At 40.3% G+C, this 25,874-nt stretch overlaps 1 protein-coding gene across 1 annotated transcript in view; it reads left to right on the forward strand.

The window, feature by feature from the left end:
• Nucleotides 1-7,719: 7,719 nt before the first annotated feature.
• The window catches only part of ca4c (carbonic anhydrase IV c), a gene marked incomplete at both ends in the record, with an annotated part of 44,712 nt that continues 26,557 nt past the window's right edge, over nucleotides 7,720-25,874 (forward strand). Inside the window, one exon of the mRNA XM_079585961.1 lies at nucleotides 7,720-7,753. Coding sequence (XP_079442087.1) covers nucleotides 7,720-7,753 — 34 coding nt within the window. The remainder of the gene's footprint in view (nucleotides 7,754-25,874) is intronic.

Genomic DNA, 25,874 nt, shown 5'->3' on the forward strand with positions numbered 1-25,874 from the left:
GATGGCGCGGTGAGCACTCGCCATAATCTATCAATCAGACATAACATTTTTCAACAACACACCTCATTGTCTGACCACGACGAAAAGCAAAAAATCAAAGAGCTCCGAACCTGAAGAAATATGAGAGTGTGATTGAAATTCTGTTAAAGTGTGTGCCTGACTAATATGACCTCACTAGTATCTGTATTCATGCGCTAGCCCAACAGTAAGCCTCTCAAGGATAGAGGTTTGGGATGGCTTAAGGGCTTTGAACTGAAAAAAGAAAAAGAAATAAAGACAAAAGTGTGAGAGATGAAAATCTAGGGAGGATAGTCAAATCAGTCCTCTTAAAAACTGTATGTGAACTCCGGGTTGGCACGAGCGGACGTTGATTATGACAGATGTGATAGGCGCAGGTTTTATTATAATCAGATTAAAGCATTGTCATGGTTTAATCCAGCGGATGTGGCATGATTTTATCTTTATTTGGACCTACTGCTGAAACCACGCATAGGGTTGAGCGGCCCATGCAAGTACATTATTTACTTCAGGAAAGGGACGGGACTTGATTTTATGCATTAAAAATAGGGATAGATATGGAAAATGAGCATTATATGAGCATTTTAATTACTTTGAATTACTGTAAAAACAATTATTGCCTGGCTGAATTTGGTTCATATGCTAGAACTTTTTAAAAGAGGAATGTTAAAAAATAATAGAATAAATGCATGTTCAGCACCACGGTCAGGACCATGGACAGCTCCACTGCAACCTTGTAAATGAAAATGATCATGTAGTAAATGTAATTCTTAAATCTTGTGGGATCCGGTCAAGGCCTGTATTTGTGAGTATGAGATCTTTAACCACAACATTTTCTCTTGGGATCTGTACTTTGATCTTCAGAATGTTTCTCTGGTGTCCAGCCATCCGTGTGTGTGTGTGTGTGTGTGTGTGTGTGTGTGTGTGTGTGTGTGTGTGTGTGTGTGTGTGTGTGTGTGTGTGTGTGTGTGTGTGTGTGTGTGTGTGTGTGTGTGTGTGTGTGTGTGTGTGTGTGTGTGTGTGTGTGTGTGTGTGTGTGTGTGTGTGTGTGTGTGTGTGTGTGTGTGTGTGTGTGTGTGCAGAAAGTTTTCTGTGAGGGGTTGTTTTAGGGGTAGGGTTAATGTTAGGGGTTGGAATATACAGTTTGTACAGTATAAAAACCATTATGTCAATAGAAAATCCCATAAAACATAAAAACCCAACATAAGTTAAATAAGAGTATTCTAGGAAATTAAGTGTTGTTCCATCATGGTCCATAAAATGAAAGTTAATTTATTAAATTTTCACATGCTTGTTACCGTTTCCTTGTTAGTCTCCCTGCTTAATTAGTTAACACCTGTTCTGTTTTAGTCAGTCATCCTCTGTGTATTTAAGCCCTGAAATTCCAGTTTTTTTGTTTGGTATTGTCAATGTTAATGTGGTTGTGTTTCTTTGGAATCCCCTGAGTTGTTCTGCTGTGGATTTATTAATTAAAAGACTGTTTTTGTTTCTGAATTCCCTTCGTTGTGCCCTTCAGTGTAGCCACAGCATGCTATACTGTTGGCTATTATTGTTATAAATTTTTTTTATTGCATTCCATTATAATTATATTTCTTTACATTAAAAAAAAAAGTTTAAATTATTTCAAATTATTTCAAAATGGTCACTTAATTAAAATGGTACACGCCCCTGGCATTCGTGTGTATAGGGTTTAGAAAACTGCCTCGACTTGAGATACACACTGCTTCATATGACAATTCTCCATGTCCACATCTGTAATCTAACAATATCTCTCCTGATGCCGCTATGTGAGGGGACTTAAGTAGCCGGATCATTGCTGGAAATAACGAGCTCTGATTTCCATAATTCTAATGCATAAAATCTGACTACTTCTGTAAATTCTCCTCTGTGATGTATGCATTAAGGATAACTGGCTACTCTCATATCCAGATCTATGAATATGCAATTGAGATGACAAATCACATTGCTTGTATTGCAAAATTACCCACCCAAAGAAAAAAAAAGAAAAAATAGAAGAGAGAGTGGTAGAGGACAACCACAGAAACACTGGACAGTAATATCACTGAAGTTTAATGCATATAAAGTTAAATATTAGATAAAGTCTATTATTTTACAGATTCTCAATCAATGCAAAATGCTAAGTAAAAGTAGCTGCCATTGAGACTAACATCGACCAGCTTATCAAAGTTATTCTTATCCATAATCTATTCAAACAACTAACTAATTAATAAGGGTTACCAATGAACAGATTTAATTGTTTAATCAGCTGAGATTCCCTGTAAAGGGAACTCGAGCTGCGTCGAGACGCTGTGGGAACGCCCCTTCGTGTTTGCGTCATGAAGCACGTGTAGAATCAGTCCAATGGTGTGACGAGACGTCAGGCGGGTGACGTCACAGATCAGGAAACTTAAAAGCATACCCAGAAACAACGCGCTAGCTTCTGTGTCTTCAGCAAGTGCTCTGTGTGATACTGTCTCTGTCTGTTTGGTGTTGTTTTGTCATTGCACAATATATACGGCTGCTTGTTTGCCATTGTCACAAAGCAGAAGGAGACGAACAGGTAACGTAAACAGTGTTTATTGAACAGTAATGTTAAGGTAAAAGGTAGCAGGTGAGTAACCGGATGTAAACAGTTTCTGATGAGTTTTGATGATGAAAGTGAACCAGTCTCTTATCTGTGGCAGGTTTGGAGTTTGATGAAGGATCCAGATGACAGAAGGCGGACAGAGGGAACCGGGTGACTGACTGAAGAAGACGGAAGATGGTCCTGGTGGAAGTATGATGAAGGTAAGTAGTTAGTTGGTAATCAGGTAGGTGGATAGCGATCTCAGAGAAGGAGTCAGGTAGTCGGTAGTGCAACGACGAGACCAGACAACTGGCAGAGTGAAGGAGTGTGGTATATGAAGGGAGCGGGTGATGCGGGATGATGATGTGCAGGTGGTGAGGACAGGTGATGGTGATTAGTACTCAGGGGAATGGGAACGAGTGGGCGGAGTGATGATGTCTGGTGTTGATGACGGTGTCTCTGTTACAGTACCCCCCCCCCCCCCCCCCCCCTCCACGGCCAGCTCCTGATGGCGGAAAAGACCGACGACGGGGACGACCACGACCTCGAGGTGCTGGACGGTTGGGATGAGCAGCATGGAAGTCCTGAAGAAGAGATGGGTCTAGGATGTCATCACGAGGTACCCAACACCTTTCCTCAGGACCACAGCCCTCCCAATCCACGAGGTACTCCAGGTGGCCGCCCCGACGTCGGGAGTCGAGTATGCCTTGAACTTGATAGATGTTGTCGTCTACAGGGTCCACAGGAGGAGGAGGAGGTACGTCATCAACACCAGATTCTGCAGAGATAGGGATCAGAGGGTTAGCGTAAGGCTTTAACAGAGACACGTGGAATGAAGGTGAGATTCGGTAGTGTGAGGGTAGTGACAAACGGTAGGTGACATCATTGATCTGCCTCTGTATGGCGAACGGACCTATGTAGCGGGGACTCAGCTTACGGCAGGGCAGTCGTAGACGGATGTCCCGGGTGGAGAGCCAGACCTTCTGTCCAGGTTGGTACACCGGAGTAGTGCGTCTTCTGGTATCGGCCTGGCTCTTGTGTCTACGAACTGCCCTTTGGAGATGAATATGAGCTGAGTCCCAGACCCTCTCGCTCTCCTGGAACCAATGATGGACTGCTGGAACGTCCGATGGTTCGCCTGACCAGGGAAACAGAGGAGGTTGGTAGCCGAGTATGCACTGGAATGGGGTCAAACCCGTGGTGGACTGTTGGAGGGAGTTCTGTGCATACTCGGCCCAGGGCAGGTAACGACTCCAGCAGTCCTGATGATCGTGGCAATATGACCGCAGGTATCTCCCGATCTCCTGTATCTTCCTCTCAGATTGACAGTTCGATCGAGGATGATATCCAGATGTTAGGCTTACAGAAACTCCCAGCAGGTTGAAGAAGGCCTTCCAAACACGGGAGATGAACTGAGGTCCTCGGTCAGACACGATGTCTTCGGGAAGGCCGAAGTGTCTGAACACCTGGCTGAAGAGGGTTTCGGCTGTTTCAAGTGCGGTGGGCAGACCAGGTAGAGGGATTAATTTGCAGCCTTTGGAGAAGCGGTCTACTACCACCAAAACGCAGGTGTGAGAGTCAGACGATGGAAGATCGGTTATGAAGTCCACTCCGAGATGAGACCAGGGCCTGGTGGGTAATGGTAGAGGAACGAGTTTTCCCTCAGGGAGGCGACGAGGAACCTTAGCCATAGCGCAGACTGCACATCCCTTGACGTATCGGGAGACATCCTGGGTCATATTGGGCCACCAGTAGCGTTGTTGAAGGAGCGAGAGGGTCAGCTGGCTGCCTGGGTGTCCAGAGCCCGGAGAGGTGTGCACTGAGTCCATGAGGGACGGACGTAAACGGGACGGAACATAAGTCCGCCCCTCAGGACCTCCCGGCGGAGCAGGTTCTGTGAGAGTGGGTTCGGCGATGAGGTCATCCAGTTTCCACTGAATGGGACTGACTAGCATGGCTGGAGGGAGAATAGGTTCAGGATTGGAGTTTACAGAATCCGGTTGGAACTGACGAGAGAGTGAGTCAGCTTTCACGTTCTTGTCCCCTGGTCGATAGGTTACCTTGAAGTTAAACCGGGTGAAGAATAAGGACCAGCGGGCTTGACGGGAGTTGAGTCTTTTAGCGTCTCGAAGATACTCTAAGTTACGGTGATCCGTGATGACCTCAAATGGATGTTTCGCTCCCTCCAGCCAGTGTCTCCATTCTTCCAACGCCAGCTTGATGGCCAGCAGTTCTCTGTTTCCGACGTCATAGTTCTGCTCCGCCGGGGACAGTTTCTTGGAATAGAAGGCACATGGATGGAGTTTTAGAGGCTTCCCCTGCCGCTGGGAGAGAACCGCTCCTACCCCGGTGGTTGAGGCGTCTACCTCGACGAGGAACGGAAGATCTGGGTTCGGATGAAGGAGGGTAGGAGCGGAACTGAAGGACGCTTTAAGCTTCTTGAAGGCATTGGTGGCTTCCGCGGTCCAGGACAGAGACTTGGCCCCTTTCTTGAGCATGGATGTGATGGGAGCACTGATCTTACTGAAGTTCTGGATGAATCTGCGGTAAAAGTTGGCGAATCCGAGAAAGCGTTGAAGTTCCTTGATGTTGGTAGGTAACGGCCAGTTGCATACGGCCTCCACCTTCCTCTGGTCCATAGTAATTCCCTGTTGACTGATGACATATCCCAGGAAATGGACTGTGTCCAGATGGAACTCACACTTCTCAAGTTTGAGGAAAAGCTGGTTATCACGGAGGCATTGTAAGACTTGTTTCACATGAAGAACGTGTTCGGACAGGTTGGCAGAATATATGAGTATGTCATCAATGTACACGATAACAAACCGCTGCAGGAAGTCTCTGAGGATCTCGTTCATGAAGCCCTGGAATACTGCGGGAGCGTTGGACAATCCGAAAGGCATGACCCGGTACTCATAGTGGCCAGCAGGGGTAATGAAGGCTGTCTTCCACTCGTCACCTTTTCGAATACGGATCAGATTGTAAGCACTTCGGAGGTCCAGTTTCGAGAAGATGGGCTCCACGCAGTTGTTCCAGGGCGGCGGGGACCAGAGGAAGAGGATATCGGAACTTGACTGTAGAGTTATTGAGGGTACGATAATCAATACAGGGGCGCAAGCCTCTGTCCTTTTTTCCCACAAAGAAGAAGCTGGAAGCGGCAGGGGAGGTAGATGTCTGAATGTATCCCTGTTGCAGAGCCTCTTTGATGTACTCCTCCATGGCCTTCTGCTCCGGGATGGACAACGGATAGATCTTTCCTCGGGGTGCCGTGGCCCCAGGCAGCAGGTCGATCGCACAGTCCCATGGCCGATGAGGAGGAAGTTTGGTGGCCAGCTGCTTGCTGAAGACATCCTGGAACGCCCGGTAGACGCTGGGAATCTCGAGATGTTCACCAGTGGGAGGACTTTCTACTGAAGTGGAGTTAATGGGGATCTTGGAAGACTCTACAGAAGAAGGAGTAATCTTATTGATGGAGGGTAGGCAGTGAGAGAAGCAGTTCTCCCCCCACTGGCAGATCTCACCGGAGGACCAGCAGATGGTGGGTTCGTGATATTCGAGCCACGGGCGTCCCAGGATGATGTCAGCGGTCGAGCCCTCCAGTACCAGAAAGGAAAGTTTCTCTTCGTGCAGGCATCCAATGCGAACAGTGACTTCCGGACTGCAGTGACGAATCTGTCCGCGGCCTAGCGGTTTTCCCAGGATAGTTTGAACTTGAAGAATCTGAGGGTTATTCTGGCGTCGAGCATGCAATTTCTGTAGAGTGGTTAAGGAAATGAAGTTGCCAGCGGCACCGGAATCGATCAACGCTTTCGCTGAAACAGATTGTTTGGCATGAGTGAGTAATACAGGGGTGTACTTCATAGATGAAATGGGTGATGGAAGGCGAACTGAACTCACCGCCGGCCGTGGAGGGCGAACAGGACAGGAGAGGAGAAGATGACCAGCCGCTCCACAGTACAGACATAAGTTATTAAGGATGCGGCGCTGGCGTTCAGTTGAAGACAGATGAGTGGAATCAACTTCCATAGGTTCTGGTACTGGAGGACTGACTGAACTAACCACGGTTGCTGAGCGAGGAGGAGGAGGAGGCAGGACAGGGTTATTCAGGAAGCAGGCCGAGCGACGTTGAGCCACTCGAATGGAGCGCTGAATGAGACCTTCAACTCCGATATGATCATCGTAGATCGCCAGCTGTAAACAGATATCCGGGTTCAAACCCTGTCGATAGGCGGTGATCAAGGCTGTTTCATTCCATCCGCTGCTGGCGGCCAGTGTGCGGAATTGAAGGGCATAGTCAGCAACAGAAGATTTACCCTGCCGTAGACGGAATAGTTGATCGTGGATTGACAGTTCATTTGATGCTTGAGAGAAAACCTCCCGGAAGTGAGTGATGAAATGGGAGAATGACTGAATGACTGCTCCTTTCGCATCCCAAAGAGCCCGGGCCCAGAGAAGTGCACGTCCAGCGAGAAGTGAGATAACGAACGCGATTTTCGCTCTATCCGAGGTGAACAGTGGAGCTTGCAACTCCATAAACAACTCACATTGAAGCAAAAACCCGCTGCACTCCCCCTCCTCGCCAGAGTAGGTCGCTGGTCGGGCCATGGGACATACAGAGGCAGATGAAGAAGCCGAAGAAGAAGAACTGATGGCTGGGGAAATGACAGGTGGAATGATGTTCGCGGCTCCAGCCAACGCTGAAGCTTCCACTCCGCCGTCACCTGTTGGATCTTGCATTGTGGTCTGGTCTTCTGTCACAAAGCAGAAGGAGACGAACAGGTAACGTAAACAGTGTTTATTGAACAGTAATGTTAAGGTAAAAGGTAGCAGGTGAGTAACCGGATGTAAACAGTTTCTGATGAGTTTTGATGATGAAAGTGAACCAGTCTCTTATCTGTGGCAGGTTTGGAGTTTGATGAAGGATCCAGATGACAGAAGGCGGACAGAGGGAACCGGGTGACTGACTGAAGAAGACGGAAGATGGTCCTGGTGGAAGTATGATGAAGGTAAGTAGTTCGTTGGTAATCAGGTAGGTGGATAGCGATCTCAGAGAAGGAGTCAGGTAGTCGGTAGTGCAACGACGAGACCAGACAACTGGCAGAGTGAAGGAGTGTGGTATATGAAGGGAGCGGGTGATGCGGGATGATGATGTGCAGGTGGTGAGGACAGGTGATGGTGATTAGTACTCAGGGGAATGGGAACGAGTGGGCGGAGTGATGATGTCTGGTGTTGATGACGGTGTCTCTGTTACAGCCATAATATATTTATTTCTTTGCTCCCGGGCGTTCTGGAGAGGGTTCGTAGTAGCCCCGTACAGGCCGGCCCGAGTGTGGTTCTCTGACCTGGTGTCCCTTCTAGACAGCTTTCCGGTGGAGATTCCGATCAGGAGGGACCTATTGTCCCAAGCAGGGGGCACGATTTATCACCCTCGCCCCGAGTTGTGGAAACTGTGGGTCTGGCCCCTGAGGGGGCCCAGCTCATAGAATCGGGTCTCTCGACCAAGTTCGTGTAGACCATACTCCAGTCCAGAGCTTCCTCCACGAGAAGACTGTATGCACTGAAGTGGAGACTGTTCTTTTCTTGGTGTGGAGAATACCAATTGAATCCAGTTAACTGCCCTGTTTGTCCAGTGCTTGATTATTTACAAGAACGTTTCTCTGCAGGATTATCTCCATCCACCTTAAAGGTGTATGTGGCGGCTATATCTGCTTACCACACTCCTCTGGGTGGTGCATCATTGGGGAGAGATCCTCTCATTACTTGTTTTCTTGGTGGCTCTGAGGCTGAGGCCTGCACTGCGCTCTACAGCACCGGCTTGGGATTTGGCCGTTGTACTTGAAGGCCTGGCTTTGGCTACCTTCGAGCCTATTGCAGAGGTTTAAGAAAAGTTCCTTACACTAAAAACTTTATTTCTCCTTGCTATTTCTTCTATCGAGAGAATTGGAGACTTGCAAGCCTTTTCGGTTGCTTCTTCGTGCCTGGAATTTTCTGAATTTGGTATGGTGAAATCCTTCCTTCACCCTAGGACGGGTTATGTCCCTAAGGTCCCTACTAATGTTGCGGGTCCCATTCTGCTCCAGGCCTTCTGTCTTCCACCTTTCGTATCATCAGATCAGGAGAAACTTAATCTGCTATGCCCTGTCCACAGAGCTGCCCTGTGGCGTAAATCGGATCAACTCTTTGTCTGTTTCGAGTCACCTAGAAAGGGTTACCCTGCATCTAAGCAGAGGATGAGCATGTGCGTGGTCAAGGCTATCTCCCTTGCTTATGAAGCGGCTGGTTAGCCTTCATCTATGGCTATACCAGGAGTATGGCTGCCTCAAAAGCTTTATTGTCGGGTGTCTCCCTTCATGACATTTGTGATGCGGCAGGCTGGTCCTCACCGCATACATTTGTGAGGTTTTATGACTTGGATCTAGGCTCCACTCCAGGGTTTAGGGTGCTTGTACCTTAGTGTGCCATACTCCCTGCATGCCTGTGAACGACTTGTTTCAGCCTATCAGAAGGTAGCGCGGTCTGATTCTGGGTATTTTTATAGTTTCCTGGTCTGTGACGTCTCTGCCTATGACGTCTCATCACACCATTGGACTGATTCTATGAGACGTTTATACTACTTTTGTCACGGGTGGTTGCGGGAAAACTGAACAAAGGAATACATGATGAGAATGAAAACAAACTAAAAGTTAATGATGATGACAACAGAACATAATGGTGACAACTTTAGTATATATATAAATGTACATGTATTAGAATACATTTATATGCTAATAAATTGTATATAAATATATAATAATGTAATGGAGTAGAGGGTGAAGGACTACAAACTAGATGGACTACAAATCCCATGAGTTAAGACGCTATAAAGGAAAACAAACTGTTTAGACTTCCTCTTTCTGGTACCATGTGTCAAGCAGGAAAAGCTGTTTGGTGTCTTTCAAGGCTGTGTTATAGCAGATGAAAAACCAAGTTTATTAATGAGCAGCATAGAACTGAATTGAGAAGGTAAGGGTTGTCATTTATGATGACTTTAGTGAGTTTGTCTAGTTTTAACATGTTTGTATTTGTTTTCTGTTTTTTTATAGTGTTCTTATGGGAATGGTGTTGATTGGTGCCTCCGAGAATTAAGTCGATTTATTTGTATTGCAGATATATCGAAATTGAATTATTGAATAGGGAGATTTGGTTTTAAGCTTAATTTTATATTTGTAATTTTTGTTTTATGTTTTAATGGTTTTAAGGTTTTTAATCCTTGTACATATTTTATAGGGCAATCATCAGTTTGTACTTTCTTTTGTTTTCTTTACAGATGATGCATGATTGCTGTTTACTTTATTGAAAGCATTGATGGCTTAATGGGTGTCTGAAGAGATTACTTTAATGTTGAATTGGGTCTTGTGTATGGAAGTGGCAAAGGGATTGTTTTAATTTGTGAGATTGTCTTTGTTTTTTTGTTTTGGTTTTGGTTTGTTTTGTTTTGGACCTACAACTGACGGTGGGGTTCCCATTTTCTTGTATATGGTTTACTCTGTTAAGGTTTGGGGAATAGATGGTAGTGGTTTGATTTACTTTACAATTGTGGAGGTTGGAGTGAAATTGTGTTTGGTGAACTTGTGTGTGTGCACATAGTTTCAGAGCAATTTCCATTGGGTAGGATTGGGAACCCTGTTGTCTGTAACGGTTATAATTTTGTTTGTTTTCTCTCTTTGCCAGTTCTGTGTACCCCATGTGCTCCTTGTGAATATTGTGCAATAAACTTTGTTATATTTGCAACGAAACACACTGTGGTTGTGGCCCTCTTGAGTTCTCCTCATCTCTGATGGGGTTACAATAATAATACAAATAATAATAGATTGTATATAATATTTAATATTTTTAGTTACAATTTTCCTCTCAGTCTCCAAAAAAAATCCCAAAATAGCCCATAATCTACCTTCACCATCACTACTAAACGGATTACACACTCTAAAAAATGCTGGGTTGTTTCAACCCAATTTTGGGTAAAATATGCACAAACCCAGCCGTTGGGTAAAACTTTTACATTACATTTTTAACCCAACATTTGGGTTTGTCCATATTTTACCCAAAAATGGGTTGAAACAACCCAGCATTTTTTACAGTGCATGCGCATGAGAAAAGACAATATTTAAGGAAAGGCTCATGAAGAAAATCCCAACTGCTTAACAATGATTTCTGAAGATCTTTTACCAACTTTATCATAATCATTATCTGTTTGTTCAAAGTAATATACACTTGTTACCTATCTAATATAAAATTCAAACATGACATGGCCACAAGGGGACACGCATTCCTCCCTTACATCGAATAAAAGTTCGATAATATTTCCTATATTCACAAAAACCAGTGCACAAAATGTTTATCATTCCCAGAATGAAAACAGGGATACCCCATCTGTGCAGAATATCTGAAAGCAACATGATAGTATTCAAACATATTCATATAATTATATTTAATAAATGGTTTAATTAATGGTCATTGCTGGACAATGGAAGTGATCCGTTCCATTTAATAACCAGTGAAACTTTCTTTGAGCCAGTAGTAATAATGTGCAATGTTTTTATAGGTCAGCATTTCAATGAGTCTGAGACATTTCGAAAAGAATATTTCTCTTGTTTTGTTTAGTTTTTTTTTTCTTGTCTCAGAATTTTTGGATCATTGTCATATCACATGACACGGCTATGGGTTTTGGATCAGACAGAAGCTCTGACATTCTGCTCCACAATTTCTGGATGTGACTTGGATTTCAGCGGTCCCTCTGTGACTGTAATCCATACATGCCCTGAGGCGGCACGGCACATTTTTATAAGTAATTATCACTTTTCTTTTTTTCTGTGACTCGGTAATGAGAACAGTTGGTCTTAATCGTCCTCATCACACACAGAGCATTCTGTGAGTGTAACGGTGTGACTGGGGTTGGAAGGGAACGCTTGTGAGAGTTCTCCATGTGTCAGAGTTCATCTGCATGCGGCCCATCTGCTCTGAGAGTTAACACGACATCAGTTCCGACTCACGAGTCAAAGAAGATCTCAAAGCTCACGGGGTTCTCCTGATGGTATTTCACACCCTAAATCGTTTAATTGTGGAACGCCTAATTTAAAGCCTTGTTTAATCTCTGCCAGTCATCATATCATTTCAAAGTTTGAGGTCAGTAAGATCTTTAAATGTTTTTGAAAGAAGTCCCTTACCCACCAAGACTGTATTTGATAAAAAACAGTAAAATTGTGAAATATTATTGCAATTTAGAATAACCCTTTTCCGATTTGATATTTTCAAATGCAATTTATTCCTGTAATGCAAATCTGAATTTTCAGCATCATTACTCCGGTCTTCAGTGTCACATGATCCTTCAGAAATTATCTTCTTATTATCAGCTGAAAACAGTCATGCTTAATGTTTTAGTGAAGTTATAGGCCAACGTGTGTGTGTGTGTGTGTGTGTGTGTGTGTGTGTGTGTGTGTGTGTGTGTGTGTGTGTGTGTGTGTGTGTGTGTGTGTGTGTGTGTGTGTGTGTGTGTGTGTGTGTGTGTGTGTGTGTGTGTGTGTGTGTGTGTGTGTGTGTGTGTGTGTGTGTGTGTGTGTGTGTGTGTGTGCGTGTGTGTGTGTATGTGAGGACACAAATGTGTATAATGACATGTGTATTACACTGGTATTACAACTTAAACGTGGTTTATGAGGACATTTCATGAGTCCTCATAATTCAAATAGCTTAAAAAACATAAAAAGAACAATGTTTTATTAAAAATGTAAAAATGCAGAATGTTTCCTGTGAGGGGTTGGTTTAGGGGTAGGGCAAACTGTGTGTGTGTGTGTGTGCGTGCGTGCGTGCGTGCGTGCGTGCGTGCGTGCGTGTGTGTGTGTAAAAGAGGATATTGTATTTAGGCCTATATTGTATTTAATTTAGGCCTACCTTTATGATTATGTAAGTAACAGTGACATCTGTCATCATTTGCACATGTAAAAATAACCAGAGCAATCAGGATGAATACTATAAGCCTACTAAACATCTTCCGTATGCATCTCTATATAAAAGTGATGTGCCGAGCTTAATGTTCTATTCACGCTTAGATGTGTTACATTTTTAACACTTGAGAAGTGGAAAAGATCTGGGTGCATTCAAAGCATGCAATTTTGCAGGAAAAACCAATCAAACCAATATGACGTCAATCAGTTCACTTTCATCTCCTGAAATCGTTCCTTTTGGCAAAATCCACTCCTGCGGCACACTTTGAATTCAAAGCGAAGTAATTCAACACTAAAATACAATATATAATCATCTTATCTGCAAAAAAAGATTAAATGGATTTGGCTGATGAAATGTTTGCAACAGATGCAACATTTTATACATGTTGCTTCTGCTTATGTTTCACACATAACTGCTTTTATGAATTTCTATCATATTTTAATGGTATTGCTATACAATGAGGGGCTTGACTAATTTCTTCCTTTAACAAACTGTTTTAAAATTCAACTCAGAGTGTTGGTTGAGGTTAGGATCTATTAAGTGGACAAGTTCTTGGTTCTTACAGTGAGAGAATGTGCGCCTATAAGAGAGAGAGAGATAAAAGGGAGAAGACTGTGTGTATTTGAAGGTCTTCCTTAGCTGAAGAGCATGTTTGATGTATTGGCAGCATGTGTTCGGTGAAGCAACAGATGCTAGTTTTATAACGGACTGAACAGCAATCCAACGCAACCACATTTAACCTTGTTTGCTTCAAAGAAAAAAGCCATAGGGTGAAATGATCTCTCACTTTTGGTTCGATCCAAACCTGCTGTTACATGAAGTAACTCAGGAAATCGCCAGATTATACATCAGTGCTACTCAAAGTGTGGGGCGGGCTGCTGCTATTGACATGAATTTGGGTTTATTCTTCACACAAAACTATCATATGGCTTTAAGGCTTGGAATATAATTGTATATATGGACCAATTTTATGGTAGTTTTAGGTCCTTTTTATATGAAGCTTGACAGTTATCATCACTCAACCATGTCCTTTTATGTTTCATGGGGGGGGGGGGGGGGGGGGGGGGGGTATTAATAATAATAATTTAAAAAATGCTTTGGAACAGTGTTATTTAAGTATCATTGATATGCTATTATAGTTTTTATTAACAGGCTATGTTTAATTCGTTTTATTTTTAGATATTTATATATAAAAAATATTGAGTTTTTATTCATTTTTAGTTAAAGTTATTTTTGTACAAAAGTTAAATGAAATGAAAATGTGAAATGTTTGTCCTGGCAAAAGTTTTATGTTATATTTTCTTTTCTTTTCTTTTAAACGTTTATTATGAAAAGGCTTATTTATGGTTTTAGTTAACAAAAATAATCCTGTTTTGGAATGACACAAGTTGTTGAGGATGTTTTCAACTAAAATCTTTTTATGCATTTTAGACAGAACAACAGGTCTACTGGCAATTTAAAAAAAATAAAATAATAATAAATAAAAAGTTTGTTACTTTTTTATTACATTTTTATAGTTTTTTTCAATAAAGCTATTTTTTATTTAACAGAAATATTAACATATAATAAAATATAAAATTCTGTTCATGTTTTTTTCATATTCAATAAAAATAAATTCCAAAATGTTATCTTCAATAAAAATTATATAACAATATATAATAATAATTATATAATAATATATATTAATATATATAAATATTATGCATAACAAAATAATGCTTCTTTATGTTAAATTGCTTGCATTTATTCTTTTTAGGCTTCCTTTTTCAAAACGCATCTGCTAAATGAATAAATAGCCATAATTGTGTTGTTTTTTTATTAATCAACATTAAATGCCAAGACTTGGCAACAAAGCTGATGATTAGATTAGATTGCATGAACTCCTAGCGCAATTTTCTTTAATACGTTCGAATGGCTCGATGTAAGAAGTGTGTCGTGAAATTGCATTGATGAAGTGACCTTTGGGTTTGCGATACCCTATACTTCTATGCTTCTCTTCCACTCACAGAGGAGGCCAAGAACACAACCGCGCACAACAATTAACTGATCTTGTCGCACTACGTGAAGCTATTCAAACAATTCCCCTATGAGGACAAATAGTAATTAAGAAACTGCTAAACTGTAGCAAGTGCCTCCAAGGCTATGTGAAACAATCTGGCAGATCTGTTAATTGATGTTTACTTGTGACAGTGGGCATCTTCCCCGACTCAACACAACAAGAAATGGCCTAACTGAATTTTAAGAACTGATTCCGCTTGGAAATGCGGTAAACCAGAAGATTCCTTAACATATTCCTCCCTTGATTATCATGGCCCACATTTGTCAGTGTCTCGCATAAAACAGGGAGATGTCACCATGTGAGCAGTTTAGTCAGTTCAGTCAGGAGTCTTAATCCTGTAGCTTTTTATAAAAAGTCACACAGGCCGTACTGATCTTCACATGGCAGACTGTGCCCAGGACTCCCTCTGTATAGTGGCATCTCCCAATCCAACATCTATTATGTATGACTCATTGAGACGAGGTCAAACAGCTGCTCCCGCAGATTAATGTGCACATAAATATTAATAAAATGTGCTCCTTGGGCTATGCTCCTGTAATCTGCAAAACAATTTAAAATCCTGGGCAGCTCTGTAAGAACAGGGAAATCACACTTTGAGACTCATCCTTCCAGAAATGTCTGCAATTTCACAAGAGAAGCTTAATCCTACTCTTACATTTATTAAACAAAAAGACTCATTTATTAGTTTGCGTTTACATGTAAAGAATACATGCATTAGTGTTAAATCTCTAGGTAAACATACATTCCTCTTATATATGAAGCTTGCCAAAGCTGCATTTCTTTAATAAAATTAAATGAAAAAAAGGTAGGAAAAACTGTATTATTTTGTAAAATATTTTAAAATGTAGTTTATTTAAATTTTTATATTTATTTTATTTTAATAAGTGAATTTTCAGCATCATTACTCCAGTTTTTCATTCTAATTAAATCATTATAATATGGTGATTTGCTGCTCAAAAATATTATCCATGCTGAAAAGAGTTGAGCTGCTTAATATTTTTGTGGAAACCATAATATATTTGATTAATAGAAAATTCAAAACAACAGAAGTTATTTTAAATAGAAATCTTTTGTAGTATTGTAAATGTCTTTACTGGGTCATTCCATGTCAAATCAGCCAAATTTCTGAAATTTCTCCTGCTAAAATTTTTGATTGTATTCATATTTTGTCTGAAGAAAGACAAAATTATACAGGGGGATAGGAAGATGGCAGCATCATTGTGTTATTTTGACATGGAGATGACATTTTATTTTGACATGGTTGAGGTACTCTAGGATTTGACCACATAAGGCCTTGAAAATGAAGATTCCCCCAAAAAAAGTTGATCAAGAATTAGAATTCAGAAGGATATTAAGATAGGTTTAATACTTTTAGAGTTACAGGCATGCAAACTTTGGAAAAAGAATGTTTGTATTAATGTATTAATTGTTCATATATTCCTCTTTAAAATAAAAAAGTATCAGCTGTATGCAAAGTGACCCACATTTAGTTTTCGACCATTAAAAATGTGTACAATTGACCAATTTACTCATGGAACTGCATTAAGATCTCCATATCTCTGCGATTGAACCATCGAGGGCCTTTAAAATGAAGATAGAAAAATTAAAGTTTGTCAAGAACCAGAATCTAAAAGGATATTAAGATATCTGTAATACGTCTTGAGTTACAGGCATGCAAAAACACACAAAGTGCTATTATAATGCAACACAAATTGCTGAAATCAACAGATTGAACTAATAGACCAAGCTCTGTGTAAAAATAAAATAATAATGCTGCCATTTTTTAAAAGTCATTCTTACCCCCTTGTAATTTGTCTCCAAATCTTAGGTGAAAATTGTCCTTTTGACCCCCCACACACACAAAATAGTGGATTACTCAGTAAATATACATCCATGAAATGTCATATTTTGGCTTTCTTCTTCGTTTATGTTTTTCTTTCACCAGAAAAGTAATAAACTTGCCTTGCCTGTCACTTTTGAACAATTTAATGCATCTATGCTGAATATTATTTTCTTCACAAAAAAAAAAAAAAAAAAATCTTACTGAGCCCAAACTTTTTATTAGTGCATATAATCACTTTGCTCAAAAAATTGATGGCACATGCAATTTAAATGCACGTGACACTTCTGGTTATCATTTATCTTTGAGATTAGTGCATTTGGATTCTTATAAGCATTAGAAGCAAAGGAGAGTTTCAGTTTCCTCTGAAACCTTATTAGGCCTTGGGCATCCTTAGTCTGTGCACACGTTGTATTTTAAAGGCCAAATTCTTAGCGGTGGGCCTTTGTAGTGCGCCCACTTCCCAACTCATTTGTCACTTACACATACAGCGGACCTTTCTCAAAATCAAACTTCACTGTGATATTCCACTGCATGCCTAATATTTTTCTTGTTAATGACTTCGCTGCAAAAACAAGATATCAGAGTGCGTTCATCAAATCTCCTGCTAACCCATCATTGCTGCGTTTGCGCGATCTATTTGTTATGCCCGCTGGTATTTGTGCCATTCTTAAAGTGCAACAGTTCTCCCATTATGCTAATGCCGGAATGTTCCCTGGAACATGGAGCTAAATTGAGAAGCGGAGAATGGCAGATGGGAGAACAGGGCCACTGCTAATGAAATGCGAAACAGTGTGATGCAAAACTGTGCTTATTAAAATATTTCGCTAAAAGCCGAGGCCTGAAACACCAGTGTAATTATCAGGTCCGCTCTTGAGCAGAATGGTGGTAAATTGATGTTACGGCATACACTCAACCTTCATTAAATTGGCTACAGTCCACAACAATGAGTTGCGGGAAAACAGTGTTAATTCTCATTGCATTATCCATTCATGGACAATTCACTCGACAGTATTGCAGGTTTGAAGCTGAAGTTAAGTGTGCAATTGAAAAAGAGCTGGACTGAACCACTTAAGTGATGGTATCACTGCGAGCTGTGATTGGATAAAAGCACATTTGGACACCTTTCGATTGCCTATTCACAGATCCTCTAAATTAATAAGAAGTCATAAGATACCACTTTTAATTATTCTACTAAAACACCCGTTTTACAAATGGTCACCTGAGGACAAACGTTTTAATTGAGGTTGAGGTTCAGTAATTGTTAATTGTTGGAACCACCTAACAATTATAGCTGTCATTTTCAGATAAGATGTTTAAAAGAGAATTGCTTTAAAAGTACAAAAGTCATTATTTTGAGTGTGGTCTTTTGAAGTACTGCTGTAACCAGCATGCAACAATACAGTGTAATACTGCAAGCATGATATCAAAAGACTGTGACAGGCCTAAACTGACGGGCGAAATCCCTTCAGATCAATATCCAAGAAACCTGGAATTTCGCATCAGGGCAAAAGATGTCCTCACGCAGATTTTGCGACGGATTCAAGTTGGTCACGTGAATGTGCTCCTTTGACCAACAGAAAACTGCATGGTTTGGAAGTGACTTTTATGTGAGCTGTGCTTCATATTGCTATACTATTGACTTTGGACCTTTTTTGCCCACAAAATATAGCTGTTGTAACCACAGCTTTACTTCTGTTTTTTGCTCCTCCAACAAAAAGAGTTCCAAACGAAGTCCAAATAGAACCAACCGACTCCTACACAGTGAATTAATCTGTGTTTTTAATCTGTTGATTGGTGTTAAAGGGAAATTAAAATTCTGTCATCATTTACTCACCCTCAAGATGTTCCAAACCTGTATGAGTTTATTTCTTCTGTTGGACACAAAAGAAGATATTTTGAAGAATGTTGGTAACCAGATTTTTTTTTTTTTTTTTTTAACCAAATTTTTTTTCCTGCTATGGAAGTCAATGGCTAACATTCTGGTTACCAACAATTTGAGGTGAGTAAATTATTTTTGGGTGAACTATCCCTTTAAGTTAGATCATATTACCATTGCTGCTCAAAATTTAATTGGCAAAATCCAGCCCAGATAACAAATGACATCTGGCCCGGTTGTGGCACATAATATGGCTCAGTTCTGGCAAAGGTCACATGGGCCAGATCTGGGCCACACACAGCAAGCCACAACTCACACTAAAACCGGCTTGATGTGTGTGGGCCAGTTACGGTTGATATGATAATATGACCTTTGCCAGAACTGATCCATATGTGCCATAGTTGGCCCAGGTGAGGCCTGGATATGTATGCTATATGGGAGTCATTCCAATAGGATTTTCACGTGAAAGCGAGGAAATTCCCTCACAAATTTCACTCATATTGTTGAAAAAAGTTTACATCTCGCAATTGCTTATTTTTATCTCACGATTCTAAAAAATAAAGTCAGAATTGTGTCCCAGTCCCAGACAAAAAGTTCCAATCCTGTTGAACTGCTAACAGTGCTTGAATTAATGCTCAGCCAAATTACTGTTGTATAAATCTGGAAAATATGAATTACTTTGATCTCAACTACCTAAAAAATCAATCTGTCTCTTAGACCACCCCATCTCTTCTTAGCCTCAGAGATTCGGCAGGACTAGTAGTAGATGCTCCAGTTCAGTCCGTGTCAGCTTGGTCGTCAGCGGTCCAGACAGTGCCCTGTGGCTCCATGGCATCCTTAAAGGATAATTCCGGTATTTAACACCTTGAGTCTATATTGTAGTTTGTTTTGGATGAACAAGAGTGGTGGACAAAAAATTTTTGACAATGGTTCCTCTCTCGAGTTTTTGACTATAATAGAATTGGCCATGGACCCATTTAACATTGGAGTCAATGGTCATGTCTGAAAATGTCATTAAAACAACCTTTAACATTAGTTTTCAAAACTGTGCAACTCACCGAGTGATTAGTGATGTTAGTTGATGTTCCAGAAACAAAAAGTGTTGCGAAATAAAGTTTCTGTCGTGTTTTATTCGTCATTTTGTAAAATCCCATTGAATTCTGTTGAAGGACTGAGTGCACGTTAATATAAATGCGCTACCGGAAACGGAAAGGGGGCTGTTTACATTTGGTCGATGTAGTCTTTTTGCTCGCTTCCGTTTCTCATAAGGCTAGCGAGCAGAGCTCTTTACTGCAGTTTTTGACCGCACAAATTCTAACCATATTGAAAGACGTGACCACTGACCAGTGCAATATGAAGTTGAACTTGACTGTGACCGTGAGTGTCCCGCGAGACATAAACATCGTTTATCGCCATCAAGTGGTCGGGAGTGTGCTAACGCTTCAGATTCAAATATTGAGCGGAAGTTACACGGTTGTGAAGTGTCTGAAAAAATAGTTCCACTATAGCAAAATAAACGGATTGGAATCATATATTGCGACGATATATTGTTTATAATCATCAACGAACACCACTAACCACTCGGTCAGTTTAACAGTTTTGTAAACGAACATTATTGGCTGTTTTAATGACATTTTCGGACATGACCATTGACTCCAATGTTAAATGGGTCCATGGCCAATTCTTTTATAGTCAAAAACTCGAGAGAGGAACCATTGTCAAAAAAATGTTGTCCACCACTCTTGTTCATCCAAAACAAACTACAATATAGACTCAAGGTGTTAAATACCGGAATTATCCTTTAAGTCACACACATACGTGCCTGCACGTGCACACGTACACACACTTATTATTTCTACCTCTTTCTCTCTTTCTTTTCACATAGAAGCACATTTAAATTCACAAATGCACACATATACAGATGTTCCAGTTGAAATTATGCTAATATGTGCGAGCTCACCAGCTGTGTATTTAGTTAATAAGCATAATTGATCTGATATTATTTGCAATTGGAAAACTTCCATTTTCAGACCTGACCAATGGAACTGGGCACAGATGCATTGTTATTAGCTTGATTTCTTCTCCTCACATAATGGCCACTTGGTTCGTCCTGAGGGTGCATTTGGCCTGGCAGACGTTTTATGTTGTAATTTACATGCATAATGGTGTCCTTAGGCAACATTTACCACATTTGATAAAACTGATACAGACATACTTAAAGTTTCCTCTAAGATGTCTTTATGACAGCCACTACAGGTGTGCATATTGATGTGCATGGTTATTTTTGGCATGCAACTTCTGCTTCATTACTCACACCTCTAATTTTTCTAAAATAAATGAACCATCAACAGAAATTCAACAAAGATAATTAAATTGCCAGAGGAACTTGGAGGCCGACAAGAAATATGAAATACTATTCGGTTTGTTGTCAGAGGGCAAATTGCTAAATGATGTACCATACAAATGAACCATCCTCCTCATCTGTCAGCTCACTGGAATGATGGCTCTCTCATGGTGTTTTGCTCTGGAGAAAATATATTCCCCCTCCAATCCATTAACGATTCTTTCTCTTCTGCAAACCTCTTCTGCTTATTCGTGTCCCATACATTTCTAATATTGCAGTATTGACGAACCATTTCAGTGGATTTGTCCCAAAAACATGGCTCCAAAATGGATAAAAGAGCGAAATCTTGGGTTGCACATGTGGTCTGTTTGTGCCTCACCAACCGTTATGAGTATCATTTGGAGATGCAAATGTAAGGTCACTCATGACTACACATGATCCCAGTAGTGCAGAGAAAACCGTCATGTCCACTCGAGTTGCTGTCGTCGGCCCAGAGATTCATCTGCTTTAACGCCATTGGATTAGGAGTTTGGGCAGCTGTGCTTAGGTGATCAAAAACCAGGATTTATCCTAGTATGGTTTTTTGGGATTTCGCATGGATCAACTAAACCATCTGAGAAGGTTCCTTGAATTTCAATTTCTGCTAAGCAGCAGGCTGGAAATGTAAAACACATTAAGGGGATCTTCTGATTCGTAAGGACTCACAGACCATGAACCTCAAAATGAAACAACCTAAATATTCCACCAATAACATATTCAGGGTCATGAACTCTACGTGTCTGGAGTGTTAAAATTCTGTGTCTGAAATTGAAGGAAATAGTTACAGAAATTGAAAGTTACTTAAAAGTGGCAAGTCATCCGAAGCCATTAATATAGCTCTGCATGAGGAACAGGTCTAATTATGCAATTATGCTCGGCTCCTCCATTCAATTTACACTCATTTAATTTTGTTCCATTCAAAGTGGACATGCAATGCTCTGTGTTATATAAGAACATGGAAGAGTAGTATAACCGCACTTCAACGTTATTGGCTATCGCGTGTATCATTGTTGTGAGAAATTTGAAACTCTATTTTATTTTCTTCATAGAGAAATTAACTTTTATCGATAACATTTAAACCTTTGAAAACAGACCTGCTGGCGACAGTATATGCGGTAACACTTTAGAATACTGTTCCTTCATTAATTAATAACTATGCAGGAACAAACGAGTAACGCACTATTAACATTCTAACTACTATTAACTAACAATAAACTCTGATTAACGAATTAGTAAGTAATAGCGCTCAGTCGAATGTAGTTCACTATTAGCTAATCACTATTTTTCATACTTCACTGAAGACTAAGAACTACTATATACAGGTTCATAATACACATGAATAATGCATAATTTATAATTAAAGGTAATGATAACCCACTAGTAATGATTCAAATGGTACTACATCCTTTTAAAGGAACTAATAACAATTTGGATCAGTATAATATGTTGCATAACCATGGATGAGCTACCTTGCAGGAATGAAGACAATGCATTGTAATGCATTTGCAAAAAGCCAAGTTTGTATTGCTTGTGTGCGCTACTTGTCAGTATTTAAAATCTTTTTAGTTCATTTTCATTTCCCCTGGAGATAGGAAGACATCAACTGCATGCTTTCCTGTAGCTCAAAAGAGTAGAGCATTGGTGCTTGCAACGCCAAGGTCATGGGTTTGATTCCCAGGGAAAGCAAGAACTGAGAACTGATAAGAATTTAAAATGTGTACCTTGAAACGCAATATAAGTTGCTTTGGATAAAAGCGTCTGATAAATGTAAATTATGTTGTATTACGGTTACAGATGAGACAAGCAAAGCTGAGAATGAAAGTTTGAGAAATAAGGTTTTCAGCTCTCAGCTGACATTGAGGTCTGCACTATCAATGAACATCAGCGACGTTAAAAACCGCCTACATAGTTGCAAAGAGCAAAACCCCCAATGAAATACAAGAGGGAGTTATGCAGAGCTTTCTGGAACATTAATTTATACTTGATATAAGGCAACTATCTAAATAATTTTTTCAGCAAGAAGAACTATAGATGGATAAAAATACCACAGAGTATTAAATAGGACATTTGATATTCCCCACTTTAAGATAATCAGCTCAATTACCTCCGCTCAAATCTACGCTTGTAATCTTGTGCTTCTATACTGAGAGGAGATCTCATTGGAATAGCAAGCCCATTTCTCCGTGAAGTGATGACAAGCAGACAATGGTGTTTAAAATGCCAGCGTGGTAGAAATTAACGTTAAACACTTTCACAGGCCAATTCCCTTCTGACCACAACTTGACAGCATTTCATTGTACACAATTTGAGTCAGTGATCAAAGTGACAGTGATGTAAAAACCCCAGTCAACAGAAAACAGTTCAACTCTCTATTGTTTTTGCAAAATCACCTCTAATTAGGTCAAGGCTTGATCCATCGGCAAACATGAGTGAAATTAAAACCGAAAAAATGGCAAAAAATGGACTTGATTATTACAGGAAAGAACTAATTTGGAGATTGGATGTGGCAGGGGGTTCTACCCAAGAATTAACTGTGACATGCATTGAAACTTATATGAAATCAGCACAGTGCTAATATATAAAATGAAAGGCTGGATCTGAACACTAAATACGGCATAAATCTCACAAAATGACTCAATTAAAATATTAAATTAAATGAAAAGTTCGAGATGAGGAGCTGCACAAAGCAATGACCCCAAGACCCCTGAGATAGATTCACATGAGGCACGATGCCGATATCTGGACTTCAAAAGTCGACCTGTAGAACCCCGAGGAATGAAGCAATTACCGCGAACACATGGCACGGTGTCAGACGCATTAGGAAGTCAAACATATAATCATTGAAGACCTCTCTGCAGAGGAGGGTATGCCTTTAGCTAAGGATTTCCTCAGCACTGAAAGACAAAGCCTTCAATGTCTGTAGTGGTGCACCAGCCTATGACACACAGGCACTGAGCGGCCTTTCAATTAGCAGGTGATTGTAAGAGACAATGACACTTCTCCCTGTCTGAATGACCTGAGATCTATAGCTACGGCTGTCTGGGCACCAACAGACAAATTTAGGTGCTCCGGGGAGTTTTGTCCTTTTTGCAACATGCCTGTTTTTAGAGAAAACCTCCAATTTGGAGGATGGTGTATGACAAAATGGCATTCAATGAACGGCAATATGGAATAGACAGATAAAGACCATAACCGTACAGATTTATTTGTTTAACAAGGTTGTATTGGTCTCAGGTGTGTAGAATTTGAAAGAGAGCCCATGCACAAGCGCTTATAATATTAAAGAGAGAACATAATAACAAACAAGCTGCATTTCATAATCCCTTTCATGACTTTGAAGTTGAAATTACAGACTACGTCAGAAGAAGAGAGCACACAGGAGAACTTGTATAAGCAAAACTTGATAATTGACCCTTTGCATGGAGTTTGATTGACAGGCGATCTGACCAATCTGCCATCCGCCGAATTCATGTTGAATCCATGTGAAACCACCATAAATGGTTAATTATTTAACTTTATTATTTTTTGGGAGTCACACCACATGATATTTCATCTAAATCTAAATTTATTTTAATTCAGACTCTTAAAAACATGTTGGATAAGAGATGTAGGCCTATTCAAATCCTGAATTGCATTATAATGTGTTTTTAATAAACAAACAAAAAATGTCATAGATCCAAAAAGAAGCAAATATGTTACATTTGAAAGAGACAAAGCAAGTAAATTGCTCCAGCAACTACGCGGAATCTCCAGACTCGTGTCATTTAGCTCGTGTCAACGGACCTGTTAATATTTAAAGCGGTGAAGCGCACGCGATTCCCACCAAAATCATCTACAAGCACGGCCTGATATAGCTCCTCAACCTCTTTCAACATCTCGCCATCGAATTCAAAACAACAGGACGTTTCAGCAGGAATCGAAATGGAAACCGAAACCTGAGGAAAAAGTAATGACCTGCCATTGGGAAGGTCGATGCTTGGCTGCACAAAGAGACAGAAGGGCCAAACAGTAGCGAAGGAAAAGTAGGTCGGCAGCGGTGAGGGAATAGGTGAGCTTTAACCTTCCTCTTTGCAGGAGTGGAGATGAGTGCCCTCAGTAGGGTCACGGGCATAACACGAGGAGAATGTTAAACACAAGGGGAATGTTAAACACAAGAACACCGCGGAGCACCGACCACAGCCAACAAGATCACACCACACATTCTGCTAATGTGCTGTGACCACTCTCTCGCTGATGAGGTGACTTCTGGGAGATGTGAGTTTAATTTCAGCACTATGGACTGTTTTAGACTCAGAGAAAAAAGGTAAATGTCACTTTAATTACGACTTTATTTCTTGTAATTGCGGTTTTATAGGCCCATCTCTTATGCCTCATATACCTATAAGTTTGGGGTCACCGGGTCAGTAAGAGGCATTTATTTAATAAAAATAAAAATGCAGTAAAAACAGTAATATTGGAAAATGTTATTACAATTCAAAATAAGTGTTTTCTATTTTAATATATTTTAAAGTCTAATTTGTGATGGCAAAGTTTAGTTTTCAGCATCATTACTCCAGTCACATGATCTTTCAGAAATAATTCTATGCTGATTTGGTGCATTTATTATTAGGCTATATCAATGTTGAAAACAGTTGTGCTGCTAATATATTTTTTTGTGAATGCCATGATACACTTCTTTTAAGATCCTTTGATAAATAAATAAAAACCTCAAAGGAACAGCATTTATTCAAAATAGAAATGTTTTCTAACATTATAAATATATTTGTCACTTAAGATCAATTTAATGCATCCTTGCTGAATAAAAGTATACATTTCTTTCTTTTTTTAAATCTTACTGATCCCAAACTTGTGACTTTATTGATTTATTTCTCTCAATATATGCAACTTTATATCTTACAGTGTGACTTTGTATTTCGAAACTGAGACTTTTTTATAGGCCTATCCCACAGTGTGACTATTTGTGACTTCATGTGACTTCTTTTCTTACTTTAAATTTTTACAACACTCATCTGTTTTATTTTAACCCAAGACATACATAATGTGACCTTCCACAAGACATAGGCTATAACAGTGACATCCTGAAATTATGCACGGCTATTACTTTTCAGTGAGGTGTTTTGTGCATTGCTCATTAGAATGCTGCATGAAAAC

The sequence above is a fragment of the Phoxinus phoxinus genome (genome assembly GCF_949152265.1).
Source record: "Phoxinus phoxinus genome assembly, chromosome: 17".
NCBI classification, from domain to species: domain Eukaryota; kingdom Metazoa; phylum Chordata; class Actinopteri; order Cypriniformes; family Leuciscidae; genus Phoxinus; species Phoxinus phoxinus.